The sequence below is a fragment of the Cervus elaphus genome, chromosome 6 (genome assembly GCF_910594005.1).
Source record: "Cervus elaphus chromosome 6, mCerEla1.1, whole genome shotgun sequence".
In the NCBI taxonomy this organism is placed as follows: Eukaryota; Metazoa; Chordata; class Mammalia; order Artiodactyla; family Cervidae; genus Cervus; species Cervus elaphus.
In genome coordinates this window covers 11,883,003-11,900,099 of record NC_057820.1, presented here as the reverse complement: position 1 = coordinate 11,900,099, position 17,097 = coordinate 11,883,003, and the positions used below count along the sequence as shown (strand labels likewise).

Here is a 17,097-nt window from a genome sequence, read left to right as displayed (position 1 = left end):
AGAGGCAAAGCGCTCCACCTACTTAGCAGATGCTCCTTTCCCAAATGGCTGTAATTGAGTCTCACTCAATTAAGCAACTATGTACTGGGTGCTTATTATAGACTGGCTCTTAGCCTAGGGGAACTCACGCAGACCCGGGCTGCAGAAATCCAGCTTGACAAAACTGTTGAATTTTCTTCAAACCTACTGTGTCACACACACACCACACACACACACACACACATGCATGCATGCACACGATCTGAACACTGGAGCAAGATGCCTCCCAGACAGAGGCCAGCACCCCGGTATCCCAAATGGTGGTCCTTGATCTTGACACTTGGGGATGGTGGGGTCCCTGAGGAGCCCTTGCCACACCAACAGTTAGTGATGCTTTGGACAGAAGCTGGACGATTGGTTAGGCTTTACTTATGGAAGGATGGGAGAAAGGAACACAGGATGCACTTGTTATCATTGCTGATTCAACTCTCTTGCCGAGAAAGGAAAGCCAACACAGACTGCATGAGAAAAAACGTCAAATTACCATATTACTTTTTACTGCTAGCACTTCTGTTTTAAATATGCAAGTGCTAATCTAATCTTTGCCTTCACAAATTTCAGACTGAAAAGAAGCAGAGACCTTGTAGAGCTGTGGTTATCTGAGAATTTAAGTCTGTGTTCAGAAGACAGGGTCTCAGAAATCATTTTCTACTTGAAAATGGCTCTCTCTAAATTGCATGTTAAAAATAATCCACTGAAACATAAATTTTGGAAAAATGAAAGTCGCCAGTTGTCTCTGACTCTTTGCAACCCCGTGGACTATATAGTCCATAGAATTCTCCAGGCCAGAATACTGGAGTGGGTAGCCTTTCTCTTCTCCAGGAGATCTTCCCAACACAGAGATCGAACCCAGGCTTCTCACATTGCAGGTGGATTCTTTACCAGCTGAGCCACAAGGGAAGCCCCTTGTTTGGAAACTCCTATTTCAAAGATGAATGTGTGTGAGACATGTATCTCTGTTTGGGCCAAAGGTATGAGAAATGAAGAAGGTAATTTTCAAAATGATTGTTATTCCAGGGTGGTCAAATGCTCCTTAAGTATAATAAATTCAAGTGGTCTTGAGACATTTCAAGCAAACGGCAAAATCAGACTTGGATGGGAACCCCCTGGAATCGCAGCAGAGGTTGCCAGCAGACCAGGCTTCTCCAGGTTTTCAAGTCCTGGGAGGACCTTCTCCTCTTGAGTCACTTTAGAAATGGCTTCAGGCCAGCGCTTCTGTAGCTACTAAGGGGGACATATCCCTCCTACCTGCCTCTCTTGGGAAAGTAAAATGTGGATCTTAAGAGGTTTATGATCATAATTTAAACCATTCTCAACTTTCAGTAAACGGGAAAAAAATAGCTCTTAAAGGAGTTGAGAAAGAGTGGCCAGCGGACTTGGGAGTCAGTGCTCCCACATCTGGAGCCTGGGACCCCCGCCTTCCTCCCTTGGATGGGGGACACTGTGGGAAAACCCAGATATGGGGGAGCCCAAGGAGGCTACTGGAGTGATGGGGAGGGAATCAGAAGATGTTTGGTGGGAAATAAAGTTTTAGGCACACAGCAGGTGGGCTGCAGAGAACGCCCTCAGCCAAACTCAGAAACAGAACCACCTGATAGAAGGTATCATGAGTTGGGAGTGAGTGTTATTGTTGTTTAATCACTAGGTCATGTCCGACTCTTCAAAATTCCATGGACTGTAGCCTGCCAGGCTCCTCTGTCCATGGGATTTCCCAGGCAGGAATACTGGAGTGAGTAGCCATGCCCTCCTCCAGGGGATCTTCCCGACCCAGGGATTGATCTCCTGTGTTGCAGGAGAATTCTTTACCGCTGAGCCACCGGGGCTTCCCAGGCGGGAGGTGTACTTTGGAGAAATGGGCTTCCAGCGCAAAACTACTCGTCTGCTTGGGGATGCTGGGCCCTGACTCTGCACCCGCCTTCCTGGCTCCCCTTCTAACGCTCCCTCCCATGAGGAGGAGTCCTCAGAATCCGAGGGTCCCCATGTCCACAAGCATTCTTCTCACCAGGCAGTAGATTACGTCAGTGCTTCTTGAATGACGACGATGTAAGCGCCAGATATGAAAAGCTGCTTAGCCAGAGTTTTAACTTCTCAGCTCTGGTGGGTGCTGCCCACTTGGACGGTGCCTGGGGAAGCCATCTTCCAGGGAGCTTGGGGGCCGAATGAGAAGCATGGGTGATTTTGTTTGATGTGACCCCTCCCCACCTGCTAAGCTTCTGAAATCTTTGTTAGAAACACTGGGGACTTAGTCTTTTAGTGGAAGTAGGGGGTTGTTTCTCCCTGCCAATCTGTGGCCCACAGAAATACTGCAGAATCATTATACATCAATGGAAGAGTCTCCCCATGTCGGGGAGGATTGAATGAACTCAGCTTTGAGGCCAGCCGTAGAGCACCTTCAGTCTGATGATTCACTGGGCAAAGCAGCCTCTCTTCAAGCCTCCCCACACTCTCCCTGTTTCTGTCCTCACCACCACTGCCCACATCTGTTTATGGTGGCCAGAGAGATCCTTCTAAGACGCAACAGGACACCCTGCTTCGACACCATTGGCTGCATCCTCTCCAGCCCCGCCGGTCCCCAAACTGTCCCTCTAATTTGCAGACACACTCCTGCTCCTGCCCAAAGCCCACTCTAGACATCCTCCACCCACCTCTCCAGATCCACGTGTCCTGGAGGAACACCTGCAAGATCAGATCAGCAGCCCCCTTGCCCTCTGAAAAAGTGAAGTTGCTCAGTCGTGTCTGACTCTTTGCAGCCCCATGGGCCCACCACGCTCCTCCATCCATGGGATTTTCCAGGCAACAGTACTGGAGTGGGTTGCCACTTCCTTCTCCAGAGGATTTTCCCGACCCAGGGATCAAACCTGGGTCTCCCGCGTTGAAGGAAGACGCTTTACCGTCTGAGCCACCAGGGAAATCCAGAGAGTGTCAGCAAATATGGCTCCTATAAGAAATCAGAGGGAGGAAGGGAGTGGGACCAGGTGATGGTCCGCTGATTCCGACCCTACAGGCACACTGTGGCTGCTGGGTCCTGCTGAGTGGTCCCCAACCCTACAGACCTGCCCATCCCGAGTGAATTGGCCCTCCAGCCCCTCCTGTTCGCTGGGCTGGGTCGGCCCTCTCCTGCCGGGGTCTGGCTGATGCAGGCCTTCCTTCTGGCCGCTCCCTCTGCCGGCTATGTTGTTTTGTTTCCACTCTACAGCCACGTGGCATGTGGGATGTGTCTTCTCCAACCAGGGATCGAACCTATGCACCCTGCACACAGGATGAGGGGTCTACCCAGCTCCAGTATGATCTCCATTAATTACATCCGAAATGACCCTCTTTCCAAATCAGGTCACATTACTAGGGGTTAGAACTGCATGATATGAATTTTCAGAGGACACAGTTCAGTCTATAACAATAATGAACATTTATTGAGTGCCTGCTCCATGCCAAGCACTGTGAATTACTGTATGATTCTCAGGATAAACCTGTTGAGATAAGGATTTGTTCTCACCCCACCACTTACTCCAAGAGGAAACTGGGGCCCAGAGAGGCTGAATAATGGGCCCAAGGTCACCCAGCTGGTAAGTGCAGGGCCTGGGGACCACATCACACTGCATCATCACTTCCACCCACTCTCTCCTCTAACATGCAGTTGATCTGGGGCTCGAGACTGAAGGAAACACTCAAGTTTTTGATGAAGTTGTGAGACTTGTTGGGAAGCAGAGTGGGTGGTGGAAATCAGTAGATTTTTTTTTAACTTCAGCTCGATGACATAGTCCATTCCCTGACAATTGCAAATACTTACTGAGGAAAGAGTAAGAGTGGTTTATATGAATTCTGCTTCCCCTGATTTAAAACGCAACCCTGCCTCTTAATGGAATGTCTCACTTTCCACAAGCCGGCCACGTGGTGGCGGACCCTCGGGCTCGCGTGGCCTGAGTGACACTCCGTGGACCTTCACTCATCAGAGTTAATGCTGTGTCAAGAAGAGCAATTTGGAAAACCAGCTCTTTCTGCAAGATGGCAGTCATTTACAGCTGCCCAAGCTGACCGGCAATGCCAGGAGCCGAAATTAATTGCAGATCAAATGAACAAAAATGTCTTTCTCTGTGTTTTTAGGGCCCAAAGCTATTTTAATAGACTGTCAAAAATCTCAGTGAGAAGAAAGAAAAAAAAAAAAAAAAACTTGGCAAGTCCTTTTGATAGGCAATTACTGCCCAGGTTTGGAGGAATAGTAAGTATATATTTGGAAACAAGGTAATGAGAACTTGGGAAGGGGCAAGTGTTAGTTGCTCAGTCATGTCTGATTCTTTGTGGCCTCATGGACTGTAGCCTACCAGGCTCCTCTGTCCATGGAGTTTTCCAGGGAAGTTGCCATTTCACTCTCCAGGGGATCTTCCTGACCCAGGGTTTGAACCTGGGTCTTCCACATTTGCAGGCAAATTCTTTACCATCTGAGCCACCAGGGAAGGGGCAAAAGATGTCCTGAATACTGACTGTCAGGACCACCCAGGGTACCTTCATGTACTTTGAGTTTTGTTTCCGTGACAAATTCTGTAAGGTGGTGCGTTAGTTTTCTGTGGCGGCTGTAAAAAATTATCACAAACTTAGTGGCTTAACGAAACATATATTTAGTCTCTCACAGCTCTGGAGGTCACAAGTCTAAAATAGGTCTCACGGAGCAAAAGTCAGTCGTTGCAGGTTTGATTACCGGGCCAGGAAGATCCCATGTGCTGCAGTTCAACTAAGCCCATGCACCGCAACCATTGAACTGTGCTCTAGAGCCCAGGAACAGCAATTACTGAGCCCAGGTGCCTCAACTACCGAAGCCTGTGTGCCCTAGAGCCTGTGCTTCCCAACAAAAGAAGCCACCACAATGAGAAGCACTTGCAGTGAAACGAGTAGCCTCTGCTCTTTGCAACTACAGAAAAAGCCTGTCGACAGCAACGAAGATCCAGCACAGTCAGAAATAAATAGATAAATAACATTATTTTTTAAAAAGGTCAGTTGTCAGCAGGGCTGTGTCCCTCCTGGATCTGTTCCTCACCTTTTCCAGCTTCTCAAGGCCGTCTGCACTCCTTGGCTTGCGGCCCCTCCCACCATCTTCAGAGTCAACATTACACCACCTCCGCTACACCATCATATCTCCTTCTCTGAATACGGCTCTCCTGCTTCTCTTGTAAAGACGCCTGTGATTACCCTGGACCCACCAGAAAATCCAGGATAACCTCCCCATCCTAAACCTTTGACTTCGTCACATTTGCAAAACCTCTTTTGCCAGGTAAAATAACATATGTGTGTTTCCAAGAATTAGGATGGGGACACTTGGGGTGTCGATATTCTGCCTCCCATGGGTGGGCATGGTTATGTACCCATTTTAAGATGCACAAAGAAATCTAGAGATGTTGGGCAATTTCCTCCAAACCACTCAGATGGTAAAAAGATGATTAGGATTTGAATTCAGAGCCTCAGGTCCTAGAGTCCAAACTCTTTCTCCCCTCAACACGTTTGTTCCATCCCAGACTCCCAACCTCATGCTGAATTTAATCTCATTATTCTTCTGGGGATTAGAGTAAATGTTACCATTTTAAGGACTGTTTCCAATGAACTAGTCTGCATCTTCAGGTCTCCTAGAAGATAAACTAGGAGGGAGCGCAGGTTGGGAGCTTGGACACAGGGCCATGGGGCAGGCTGCACTTTAACTGTCTAGCTGCCTCTGGCCCTTCAGCTCTCAGCCTCTCGGGTCCCTCCTCCAGGAAGTCCTCCTGGAACCCCTGTTTCTCCTGGAACCCCAAGAGCTCCTCCCAGTGTTACACAAGGCACATGTCTGTTTCTATGGCTTTCTCCTTAGGTCACAATAATGTTACTGGTGACCTTGAAGCACAAGCAGGATATAAGCCACTTGTGGCACGGATGAACTCATGAATGAGTAAGTCCACCAACACCCGGGGCTTCCCTGATAGCTCAGCTGGTAAAGAATCCACCTGCAAATCAGGAGACCTGGGTTCGATTCCTGGGTCGGGAAGATCCCCTGGAGAAGCGATAGGATACCCACTCCAGCATTCTTGGGCTTCCCTTGTGGCTCAGCTGGTAAAGAATCCACCTGCAAAGCAGGAGACCTGGGTTCGATCCCTGGGTTGGGAAGATCTCCTGAGAAGGAAAAGGCTACCCACTCCAGTATTCTGGCCTGGAGAATTCCATGGACTATGGAAGTCCATGGGGTGGCAAATAGTCAGACACGGCTGAGCAACTTTCACTTTCACCAACACCTGGGCTTCCCAGGTGGTGCTAGTGGAAGAATCCGCCTGTTAATTCAGGAGATGCAGCAGATGTGGGTTCAGTCCCTGGGTCGGGAAGATCCCCTGGAGGAGGGCATGGTAACCCACTCCAGTATTCTTGCCTGGAGAATCCCTTGGACAGAGGAGCCTGGTGGACTACAGTCAGACGTGGCTGAAGTGACTTAGCAAGCACACATGCACCACCAACGCTATGAAGCCGACGTCCCTGCTCTGGGCCCTCACCGAGATGGCCGCACCTCTGGAGTGTACAAGATCCAAATGACCGTGGCCCATCAGAATCCAAACTTGGAGAAGCGGGCAGACTCTTCAGAGGTTGTGACCCCTAGCTCTGATCTTAGAAAACTCCTCTCTTTCTCTCCTAGGAGGGTAAAGTCATTTTCCTCCTCCCTGGGACCAGTCCTCATAAGAAGGACTTCATCAAAGGCTGTCGGCTTTATTGAGGATGATCTGCCAGCCGGAGCGTGGGCACCAGAAGCCAGGGGTCAGAGAGACGGAGGCTGGAAGCACCACCACGCCCTCCATTGGCTCCTTTTTCAAACAGTCACTGGACTGCCAGGACTGACATGTACCTTCTTGAGACCTCGGGTAAGCACTCAGGGTCTTGGGAAGAGAGAGGCCTTAGATGTTAGTGCTCCCCACGCCCTCTGGCTCTGACCTACTGCTGTGGGATCCTGGGTAAGTCATTTCTTCTGGTCTTGGTTTCCTCAGATGGCTGGACAGCATCACCGACTCGATGGACATGAGTTTCAGCAAGCGTCGGGAGTTGGTGATGGACAGGGAAGCCTGGTGTGCTGCAGTCCATGGGGTCGCAAAGAGTCAGACACGACTGAGCCACTGAACTGAACTGAATGGGTTTCCTCAGCTATGGAAAGATTGCAAGAGACCCTACAGAGTCCTGCTCTCTGCAACAATGTCCATCACAGCCTTATTTAAAGTGACAAACAACGGGAACCTACCTAGCCAGAACTAGAATAATTCACACTCACTGAGTTACATCATGTGCCCGGCATTGTGTGCATCACGAAGTATGTGCCCACTTGTTTAATCCTCATTCCTCCCCTATGAGGCGGGGATGGTGTCCTTATTATAGAAATGGGGAAACTGAGTCACAGAGCTGTTGAATATCTCACTGGGGTCATGCAGTTTAAAAGGGGTGGAGCTGGGATCCGATTCTGGGCAGCGTGGCTCTGCCGTTTGCGCAGAGACACTCAATAACCCTACCCCGTAGACAACGGTTAAGGACACGGCTTTACAGCCAGTTCTTGAAGAATGATACAGCTGTCACAACTGGTGTTAATTCAGAGGGGGCAACAATCGTGTACTTTTTCTGTATATGTGTCATACTTCAATAAAAATTTCCCTGGTGGCTCAGTCAATAAAGAATCGCCTGCAACGCAGGAGACCTGGGTTTGATCCCTGGGTTGGGAAGATCTCCTGGAGAAGGAAAGGGCAACCCACTCCAGTATTCTTGCCTGGGAAATCCCATGGACAGAGGAGCCTAGTGGGCTACAGTCCATGGGGTCACACGAGTCGGATAAGACTTGATGACTAAACCATCACCATCAATAAAAATTTACTCAAACAATAAATAATAAAATGGAAAATCATTTGGACATAAGTTTAGGTGGACAAAAAGCAGAATTAAAATTAGTCTGAAGATAGGAGTTTTAAAATTATAGTTGATGTACAGTTTGTGTTAGTTTGTGGTATATAGCAAAGTGATTCAGTTATATGTATATATTTATATACATGTACACTTTTTCATATTCTTTTCCACTATAGGCTATTACAAGATGTTGAATATAGTTCCCTGTGCTATACAGTAGGACTTTATTGTTTATTTTATATGTAGCAGTGTGTACCTTCTAATCCTAAACTCCTAGTTTGTCCCTCCCCCCACACCCTTCCCCTTTGGTAACCATAAATTTGCTTTCTATGCCTGTGAGTCTGTTTTGTTTTGTAAATTAGTTCATTTGTGTCATATTTTAGATTCCACATATAAGTGGTATCATATGATATTTGCCTGACTTACTTCACTTAGTATGATAATCTGTAGGTCCATCCATGTTGCTACAAATGGCATTATTTCATTCTTTTTTATGGCCAAGTAATATTCCATTGTGTATATCTATACCACATCTTCTTTATTCATTCCTATGTGGATGGACCCTTAGGTTGATTCTCTGTCCTGGCTATTGTTAACAGTGCTACCATCAACACTGGGGTGCATGTATCTTTTCGAATTACAGTTTTCTCTGAGTATTCGCCCAGGAGTGAGGTTGCTGGATCATGGGCAGCTCCAGTTTTAGCTTTTTAAGGAAACTCCATACCATTCTCCACAGTGGCTGCAACAATTTGCGTTCTCACTAACAGTGTAGGAGGATTCCTTTTTCTCCACACCCTTTCCAGCATTTGTTATTTTTAGACTTTTTAATGATGATCATTCTGATTGGCATGAGAGGATACCTCATTGTAATTTTGATTTGCATCTCTCTAATAATTAGCAATCTTGAGCTAAAGATAGCATTATACTAAGATTAATACAGCTGTCTATGTCTAGAGAACAAAAGAAATTTTGCCAAACTTACCTGGGTAGTATGATTGTAGGTACTTCTTCTTTGTTTCTATTTTCATATTTTATGAATTTACTCTAATGAGCTCATGTTGATTTCTTATAGCAACAAAATACTTTACACAAAAACCCTCAAAAAACAAACCCTGTAATTTCCCCATCACTTTCATTCCAGGCTGACTGTGCTTTCTTGCTTATCCATGTAAAAATTACTAATGACAATTGAGTGCTTTCTGTAAACTGAGACAAGAATTCTGCGAAACTTCCAGGTTGTGAAACATCAAGATATGTTTTCCTCTAACAAAAAGACCGTGAGTGGAAAAAGGGGACAAGCATCGGGTCTCAACAATTTCATGACATGCGTTTTTAAAAGCACCTTGTTAGAATGTGCCATTAAGAGCAAGGAGCAAATTAAACTGTTCTTTTGAAAATGGGCAGGAATACAATTAGAAGCCTCTGCCTGTTGGCACTGGCATCAATCTTGGCAGCGCAAATCGGTGAGCACAAGTGGAAATAAATGAGCTACTTCATCAAGGTCAAGGTAGAAGAGAAAGGAATAGCTCATAAACGGGGAAACTGAAGAACAGAGAGGTGGAATGCATTGTCCAGCACCACACAGTCAAGAAGGTCCAGAGCCAGGATTAAATTCTGGTTTGGCAAAACCTGTGCAACTGCTGCTAGATTCTGAAAACCCTAAGGTTTTATTTTCCCCTCAATGTTTATTTTACACACTCAAGTTGAGAAAGAGTGATGAGCTCTCTGTCTTCTTTTGGACACTGCAGCTCATTATTAAAGCTTCCCTCTTGAACCGATGGACTGAAGGGTCCTTTCTCCTTTCTTTGGCAGGCAAAATCCTACATGTTTGGGGGTGGCGATGACAGCCGATGGTTTTAAAGTCACGGTAACAGAACTGAGGTTTGTACAGACTCTGATCTGGCCTCCCAGGGAGCTATGGCTATGGCACAGGGTGCCCATCACAGCGTGTCATTTACTAGGGGAGAGTTCAAAGAAAGGAGTTACTATTAAAAAGAAGACAGTAGGGAAACAAGATGTAGATAAGAATGTTCTCTAGATGACTGAAACAGCTGTGGCAATTGCATGATAAACTCCCCAAATTCAGACACCTTCGGAGTGACAAAGGTCACGTTCCTTTAAAGGCATTCTGGTTTGTCCCCTAGGGGTTCCCACAGTGCTGCTTAAACCCCATGATGTTCTCAGGAATAATCCTCGATTTACTTACAGAGAAGATGGCAGCCAGAGTTTCAGTGCCACCTGTGCTCAAGGTGATGTATGGGATCTTTTCTGGGGCGATTCCAGCTTTTCCAAAGATACTGTTGGTGTAGAACCAAATCTATAAAGTAGGAGAGACAAAGAAGGCAGAAGAGTCAGTGAGAGGCATCTGCTTCCTAAACTAAATTCAGGTACAAGATGGTCTCTGAGATTTGCTGCTAAGTCCAGAGGCATAAAGTAGAGCTATGAGCCAAGGTGACGACTTATTTTCTTCCTTCTCCCATTACTAAAAGAATGTCTACATTACTGGGAGCAACATGGGCTTAGCTAAGTGTGGCAATGAGATGAGAATAGAAATCTTGGTGGGGTTTCCAGGAATTCTCCTTAAAAGTAGGTTTTCACCAAAGAGGTGTGATTCCATTTTTGCCCTTCCTCTTTTCTGCTGTCAGGATGGTGAATGTGATGGCTGCAGCTTCAGCAGCCCTCATGGGACAGTACTGCTTTTAGCCCCCAAGGTAACATTCTGAGAATAAGAGATGGTCTCTGATCCACAAGACATTTTACTATCATCTTTTGGAAAATTGTCAAAATAAATCTATAATGGGTACAACGTGAATGAAGCAACTGTGAGTTCCACAACTCTCAAGCTGCGTAACTATACATAGAACTCTTATGGGATGAAAGCCACCTGTTCAGATGCTGGAGCAGGAAGTTAGAAGGAGACTGTGTCCGTTCTCACTAGGGGTGATTTTATAGTTTATTATCCAAACCTGGGCACTTTGGAGAGTGTTAATAATGTTTCTAGGATATCAGCCATAATCAGGACTGCCTTCTGCAAACCATGGAAGTGGTCCTGGGACTACTGTACCAGCCCTTTCCATTTCCTTCATGTGAGAGAGAAGGCCTGTTGTTTAGGTTGCGTTTGAGGTTTCTGCCACATGAGGTCAAACCTAACCTTAACAGGTACTCACATGACATCAGACACTCACAGGGCATCAGAAAATCACTGATTTGGAGTTTGGAGACCTGGCTCCATCTTGAACTATCTGTACGACCTCAGACAATTTTCTCTGTCCGGCTGAGATTCCTTCTTAACGTCAGTCAAAAGAGGATAACCACATACCCTTGCTGGGAGATGTTAGGAACTAAGTGAGGCTTGTCACTATTCTTTGATCCAAACTTTTGGACCAATAGGCTGAACATAAATCATTTGTGTTCCCTCAATCCCAGCCATTTCCTTGAAAAGCAACAGTTTGCTGAATGATAGAAAACCATGCACATCTCGAGACTCTCTGCAGGAGGAAATGGCAACCCACCCCAGTATTCTTGCCTGGGACAGGCTGCAGTCCATGGGGTCACAAAGAGTTGGACACGATCAAGCATGCACACGCGCGCGTGCGCACACACACACACACACAGACTCCAGTAAAAACCACTGCACATAATTCTCTGAGCTTGTGGGCACTGATACACCCGGTGGCAAAAATGGGTTTTAATGTTCACATAAAAGAAAGCCACTCCTGTTTGTGTCTGCCTCTCATTTGAGGGAGCTGATAAGTTAGAATTTTAAACTGCATCTTTGCTGTCACACCCATAGGGTAGAGAAGTGACTCCTGATAAATTCATTAATTCCTAGAGCTCCTAGGTCTACAACAGAAGCCAAAATTTCCCCAAAAGCCTCAGTCTCCACTGGATTTGTTTATATGTTGAAGGTGACTGTGATCCCCAGCACGTCTTCAGGGTTGAATCAGAGCAGTTTAGATGCCTTTCTTAATCTTCACCCAAATTCATGGATTTTCAACAGTCAGTGGTCTTTTGACCATGCCCAGTTGCACTTGTGAAATGAAATATTTCACATATCCATATGTGAAATCCATGGGCATATCCATGGGCAAGAAAGGTCACAACCATCAGTGATTTCATAAAGGTGAATGAGGGCTCCCAAAGGGGAACACAAACCCAGAGATTCAGCAGACACCATCACCCACCACGATGGTGACTGCTGAGGAACTCTGGGGAATGCAAGAAGCAGCCATCCGCTGAGGCTACCATTCCTTAAGGTGAACAGGGAACTGAGGATGTAAGCAATCAAGAAACAGGAATTGGCCCCAGATAACTGAGGTGCATATGAAAGGAATGAATTCAGTGAGCCCAGAGGCTTTCATCTCCCCATACATGGAAGAACACTAAATTCCTAAACTTGATATCTGATTTTCCTTACCTCACAATAATCTTTGGTGTTCAGACTGCCTGCTCCCTTTGTTGCAAACTTGTGCATAGCCTGACTCCACCTCCCACCTCCTTGGAGCAGTTTTCTCAGGGCTACTGAAATGCTGCCTCCCAAGTTCGGAGTCTTTAACATTTCCACCAAAGAAAACAACTCTACTTTCAGGTTGTGACTTTTTTTTTTCCCAGTTGACACCCTGCTGCAAAGGTGGAGCTGATGTTTGTGTTATTCTCAGCGTCAGCCCTGAACCCCACGCCCTGACCTATTCCTCTGCCAGAAGCTTCCAGTCTCTGATCTCATGTGATCTGTGTTCTCCGTGGAAGCTGGCACCACACTCCTTCCTGCCGCTCACTCCCCTTCCCACCCCAGCTTCTTCCCTGCCTCCAGCTCTCCCTGGAGCAACACTGCCTCGGGCACTCCTGACGGGTTTAAATGTTAGTGAAGAGTCACCGTGCAGAACACTACAGGCTCACAGGTATAAGTGGCCCTCTCTTATGTGCGTGCTAAGTCACTTGAGTCCAACTCTTTGCGACCCCACGGGCTGTAGCCCACCAGGCTCCTCTGTCCATGGGATTCTCCAGGCAAGAATACTGGAGTGGGTTGCCATGCCCTCCTCCAGGGGATCTTCCCCACCCAGGGATCGAATCCACATCTCATATGTCTCCTGCATTAGCAGGTGGGTTCTTTACCACTGAGCTACCTGGGAAGCCCCCAGTCCTCTTGTATTTAAATGCATTTCGGCAGTGATAGGCAGAAATCGCTCCTTTGGACGGTCTTCCCATCCAGGGCCAGCAAGGAGGACCTGCTGGACTGGCCTTGTCCCCACAGGAAGGGCCCGCGCATCACACGAGCTGCCTGTCTCATTGGCTTCCTCCACGAAGCCACGTCTTTCTCCCTGCATCATCTTACAGAGCTGGATGGTAACTGCCTCTGTCTTTGCTTCCGCTGAGGCTTATCTGATCTGGCAGTTTGAGGGCACTGAACTGCACGGAGACACGAAGTCTGGAGTGTGTCCCACGGCGGACCCTCCCACGGACTATGATTTGTGTTGACCTCACCCCAACACAACCGTGCTCTCTCTGGTTGCCTGACTGTCTCCTTTCACTGAAGCAGATGGTGGAGAGGATGGAGCTGTGATTCTGGGAGGCGGGAGAGGTGGGATTTCAATCCCAGGGCTGCCTCTGATGACCTGAGGGTCTGGAGGCAAAAGATTTCACGTCTCTGAATCTCCTTTCTCTGAAAGAAGGTAATCATACTCTCTTTCAGACTGGTGGTGAAAGCTTTTTAAATGAAAGTTTTTTAAAGCATTTTTTCTCTAATGGGTGCACAACAAACAGTGGGGATCAGTCTGGAAGACTCCCGTCACTCTATGGAGATGCCACTGCTCCTGGGTAAAGGAGGAAGCATCTCTGTATCTGCCTCCATCCAGCCTCCTCCCTGTGGGATGGACCTGTAACCTGGAAGGGTTAATTTTAAATTTACACTAGATCTACTTCTGTGACTTTAACCCTTTTTGGTTTTTATAAACATACATAATGGCCTGCCCCAGGGAGATAACCTGAGCCTCCCACCTGTGAAAGATTGTAAGGAAGGGAAACTAACACATTCCCCTACCCAAGGCTTGCCATTCTGGGGGAAAATGCAAGGATTGAATAGTCTTTTTACCTTATTTCTTCATCTCCCGCCGTGATCCTCTGATCCATAAAAGAACCTGGCAACCAGGCCCTGATAAGGGGGTTATTTTGAGGTGCTAGCCTGCCATCTTTTCAGTCAGCTGGCTTTCCAAACAGTCATTTTCCTTGACTTAACACCTCGTCTCCTGGATTCATTGGCCAGTCCTGCGGCGAGCAGAGCGAGCTTGGACTGGGTGAGCAGAGCGAGCTTGAACTCAGTAACAGACCTTTCAGGGATTTTGCAGGAGCTGGTGGGAAAGGGGCACAGCAGGAGGATTTGGGCCTCCTTGACCCCCTGCCTCTGATGCCCTAAAGCCCTCCTTCTTAACTCATGACATGTGTTCTAGAGACAAAGTATAACATGCAAATGACATGCAAATCATTTTCACCTCTCAACAGCGTGGAAGGGGACATTGCCAGAGGATCAAAGACCACACACAGCTGACAAGGCAAGAGCCAGACAGAGACCTGGGCCTGTGCTTCCTGCATGGGCTGTGCTGGGCTCTGAGTACAGGTTCAGTTCAGTCACTCAGTCGTGTCCAACTCTTTGCAACCCCATGGATTTCAGCATACCAGGCCTCCCTGTCTGTCACCAACTCCCGAAGCTTACTCAAACTCATGTCCGTAGAGTTGGTGATGCCATCCAACAATCTCATCTTCTGTCGTCCCTTTCTCCTCCTGCCTTCAATCCTTCCCAGCATCAGGGTCTTTTCAAATGAGTCTGTTCTTCGCATCAGGTGGCCAAAGAATAGTTTCAGCTTCAGCATCAGTCCTTCCAATGAATACTCAGGACTGATTTCCTTTAGGATGGACTGGTTGGATCTCCTTGCAGTCCAAGGGACTCTCAAGAGTCTTCTCCAGCACCACAGTTCAAAAGCATCAGTTCTTCAGTGCTCAGCTTTCTTTATAATCCAGCTCTCACATCCATACATGACTACTGGAAAAATCATAGCTTTGACTAGATGGACCTTTGTTGGTAAAGTAATGTCTCTGCTTTTTAATATGCTATCTAGGTTGGTCATAGCTTTTCTTCCAAGGAGTAAGCGTCTTTTAATTTCATGGCTGCAGTCAACATCTGCAGGGATTTTGGAGCCTCCCAAAATAAAGTCTCTCACTGTTTCCATTGTTTCCCCCAATTTATTTGCCATGAAGAGATGGGACTAGATGCCATGATCTTAGTTTTCTAAATGTTGAGTTTTAAGCCAAAGTTTTTACTCTCCTCTTTCACCTTCCTCAAGAGGCTGTTTAGTTCTTCTTCGATTTCTGCCATAAGGGTGGTATCATCTGCATATCTGAGGGTATTGATATTTCTCCTGGCAATCTTGATTCCAGCTTGTGCTTCATCTAGCCCAGCGTTTCACATGATGTACCCCGCATATAAGTTAAATAGGCAGGGTGACAATATATAGCCTTGACGTACTCCTTTCCCTATTTGAAACCAGTCTGTTGTTCCATTCCCGGTTCTAACTGTTGCTTCTTGACCTACATACAGATTTCTCAGGAGGCAGGTCAGGTGGTCTGGTATTCCCATCTCTTTAAGAATTTTCCAGAGTTTGTTGTGATCCACACAGTCAAAGGCTTTGGTGTAGTCAGTAAAGCAGAAGTAAATATTTTTCTGGAACTCTCTTGCTTTTTCGATGATCCAATGGATATTGGCAATTTGATCTCTGGCTCCTCTGCCTTTTCTAAAACCAGCGTGAACATCTGGAAGTTCACGGTTCATGTACTGTTGAAGCCTGGCTTGGAGGATTTTGAGCGTTACTTTGCTAGTGTGTGAGATGAGTGCAGTTGTGAGGTATTTTGAACATCCTTTGGCATTGCCTTTCTATGGGATTGGAATAAAAACTGACCTTTTCCAGTCCTGTGGCCACTGCTGAGTTTTCTGAATTTGCTGGCATATTGAGTGTAGCACTTTCACAGCATCAGGAATACAGGGGACACAGCATCAGGGGATGCAGGAACTGAGCAATTATGGCAGCTCATCCCCAGATTGGCAAGTTCCATGTTAACATCTGAACATGTTGTTCCATGTTCCATGGCTGAACATAGACAGTTGAATTTAAAACTTCCACTCTGGACCACACTCTGGGTGGCCACATGGAAGGGCCCTCATTTAGCATTCTCTCCAGTCATGGGGACAGAGCAAGTTCTTCTAGGGAGATGGTCTCAGTTATTAGGGTAACAGAACATTTAATTCCTCTAATTTGAGTTAGGAAGTTATTTGGGAAGAGATCTTGAAATGAAAGCTGTTCATAACGCTTCTGTTCTCGTGATGAGAAGTTTTGTGCAGAGTAAGACTTGGGGTTCAGAATTCCTAATGATGCTTAGACAAGTGAGAGGGACACTCACATGGCCCGGTCCAGGCTGGCAGAGGCGGAAGGGGTCATGCTTTGCTACAAACCTGTCTCAGGCTCTCCTGCCTCCCAGCCTCCCTTCCTTCTCCCAGCCTTGTCTCCCTTCCTCTCCAGTGTTTATCCAGAGTGTAGGATCTCTGGCACTCTGTGAGGTACAGGTGTGACCTAACACCTGTGGGGAACAACACACCCATTCCTGCCCTCCCAGATCTAGTCTAGCAGGGAAAGGAAGTGTTACATAACAGTCACACAAGTAAAGAGTTCAAGGGGCACACCAGCTCCCCAGGAATGCTGTGATGCTTGGGCCCCCACTGAGTGGACAAATATGCTGGCAGTAAAAGGCCTCTGAGCATCTAGAATGAAAGTCACCAGACCCATGTGGCTTCCTACCAGCCTGCGTTCTGAGCCTCCCCATTCTTGTTTTATGTTTATTTCTAACAAGCTTGGGTGTCTTGCTTCTCAACTATGGTGCATGTCAGAAGCAGCAAAGTTTAAAAGTGTGAGGCAATGAGAGAGAAGAAAACATTGCTAGGAACAGTCTTGCTGATACCAGCTAAGAGGAAGGGAGATCTCACAGAGGCCCATCAGTTACCATCAGAGATAGTCCCCGTCCATAATTTCATCGGGCTTCCCTGGCGGCTCAGATGATAAAGAATCTGCTTGCAGTGTGGGAGACCTGCGTTCAATCCCTGGGTCTGGAGGATCCCTGGAGAAGGGAATG

The 17,097-nt window shown here is 46.9% G+C and overlaps 1 protein-coding gene across 1 annotated transcript in view; it reads right to left on the bottom strand.

Moving 5' to 3' along the window:
* The window catches only part of SLC2A9 (solute carrier family 2 member 9), a 208,141-nt gene that overhangs the window by 75,539 nt on the left and 115,505 nt on the right, over positions 1-17,097 (bottom strand). Inside the window, exon 9 of the mRNA XM_043906186.1 lies at positions 10,133-10,243. Within this exon, the coding sequence (XP_043762121.1) occupies positions 10,133-10,243 (111 nt within the window). The remainder of the gene's footprint in view (positions 1-10,132; positions 10,244-17,097) is intronic.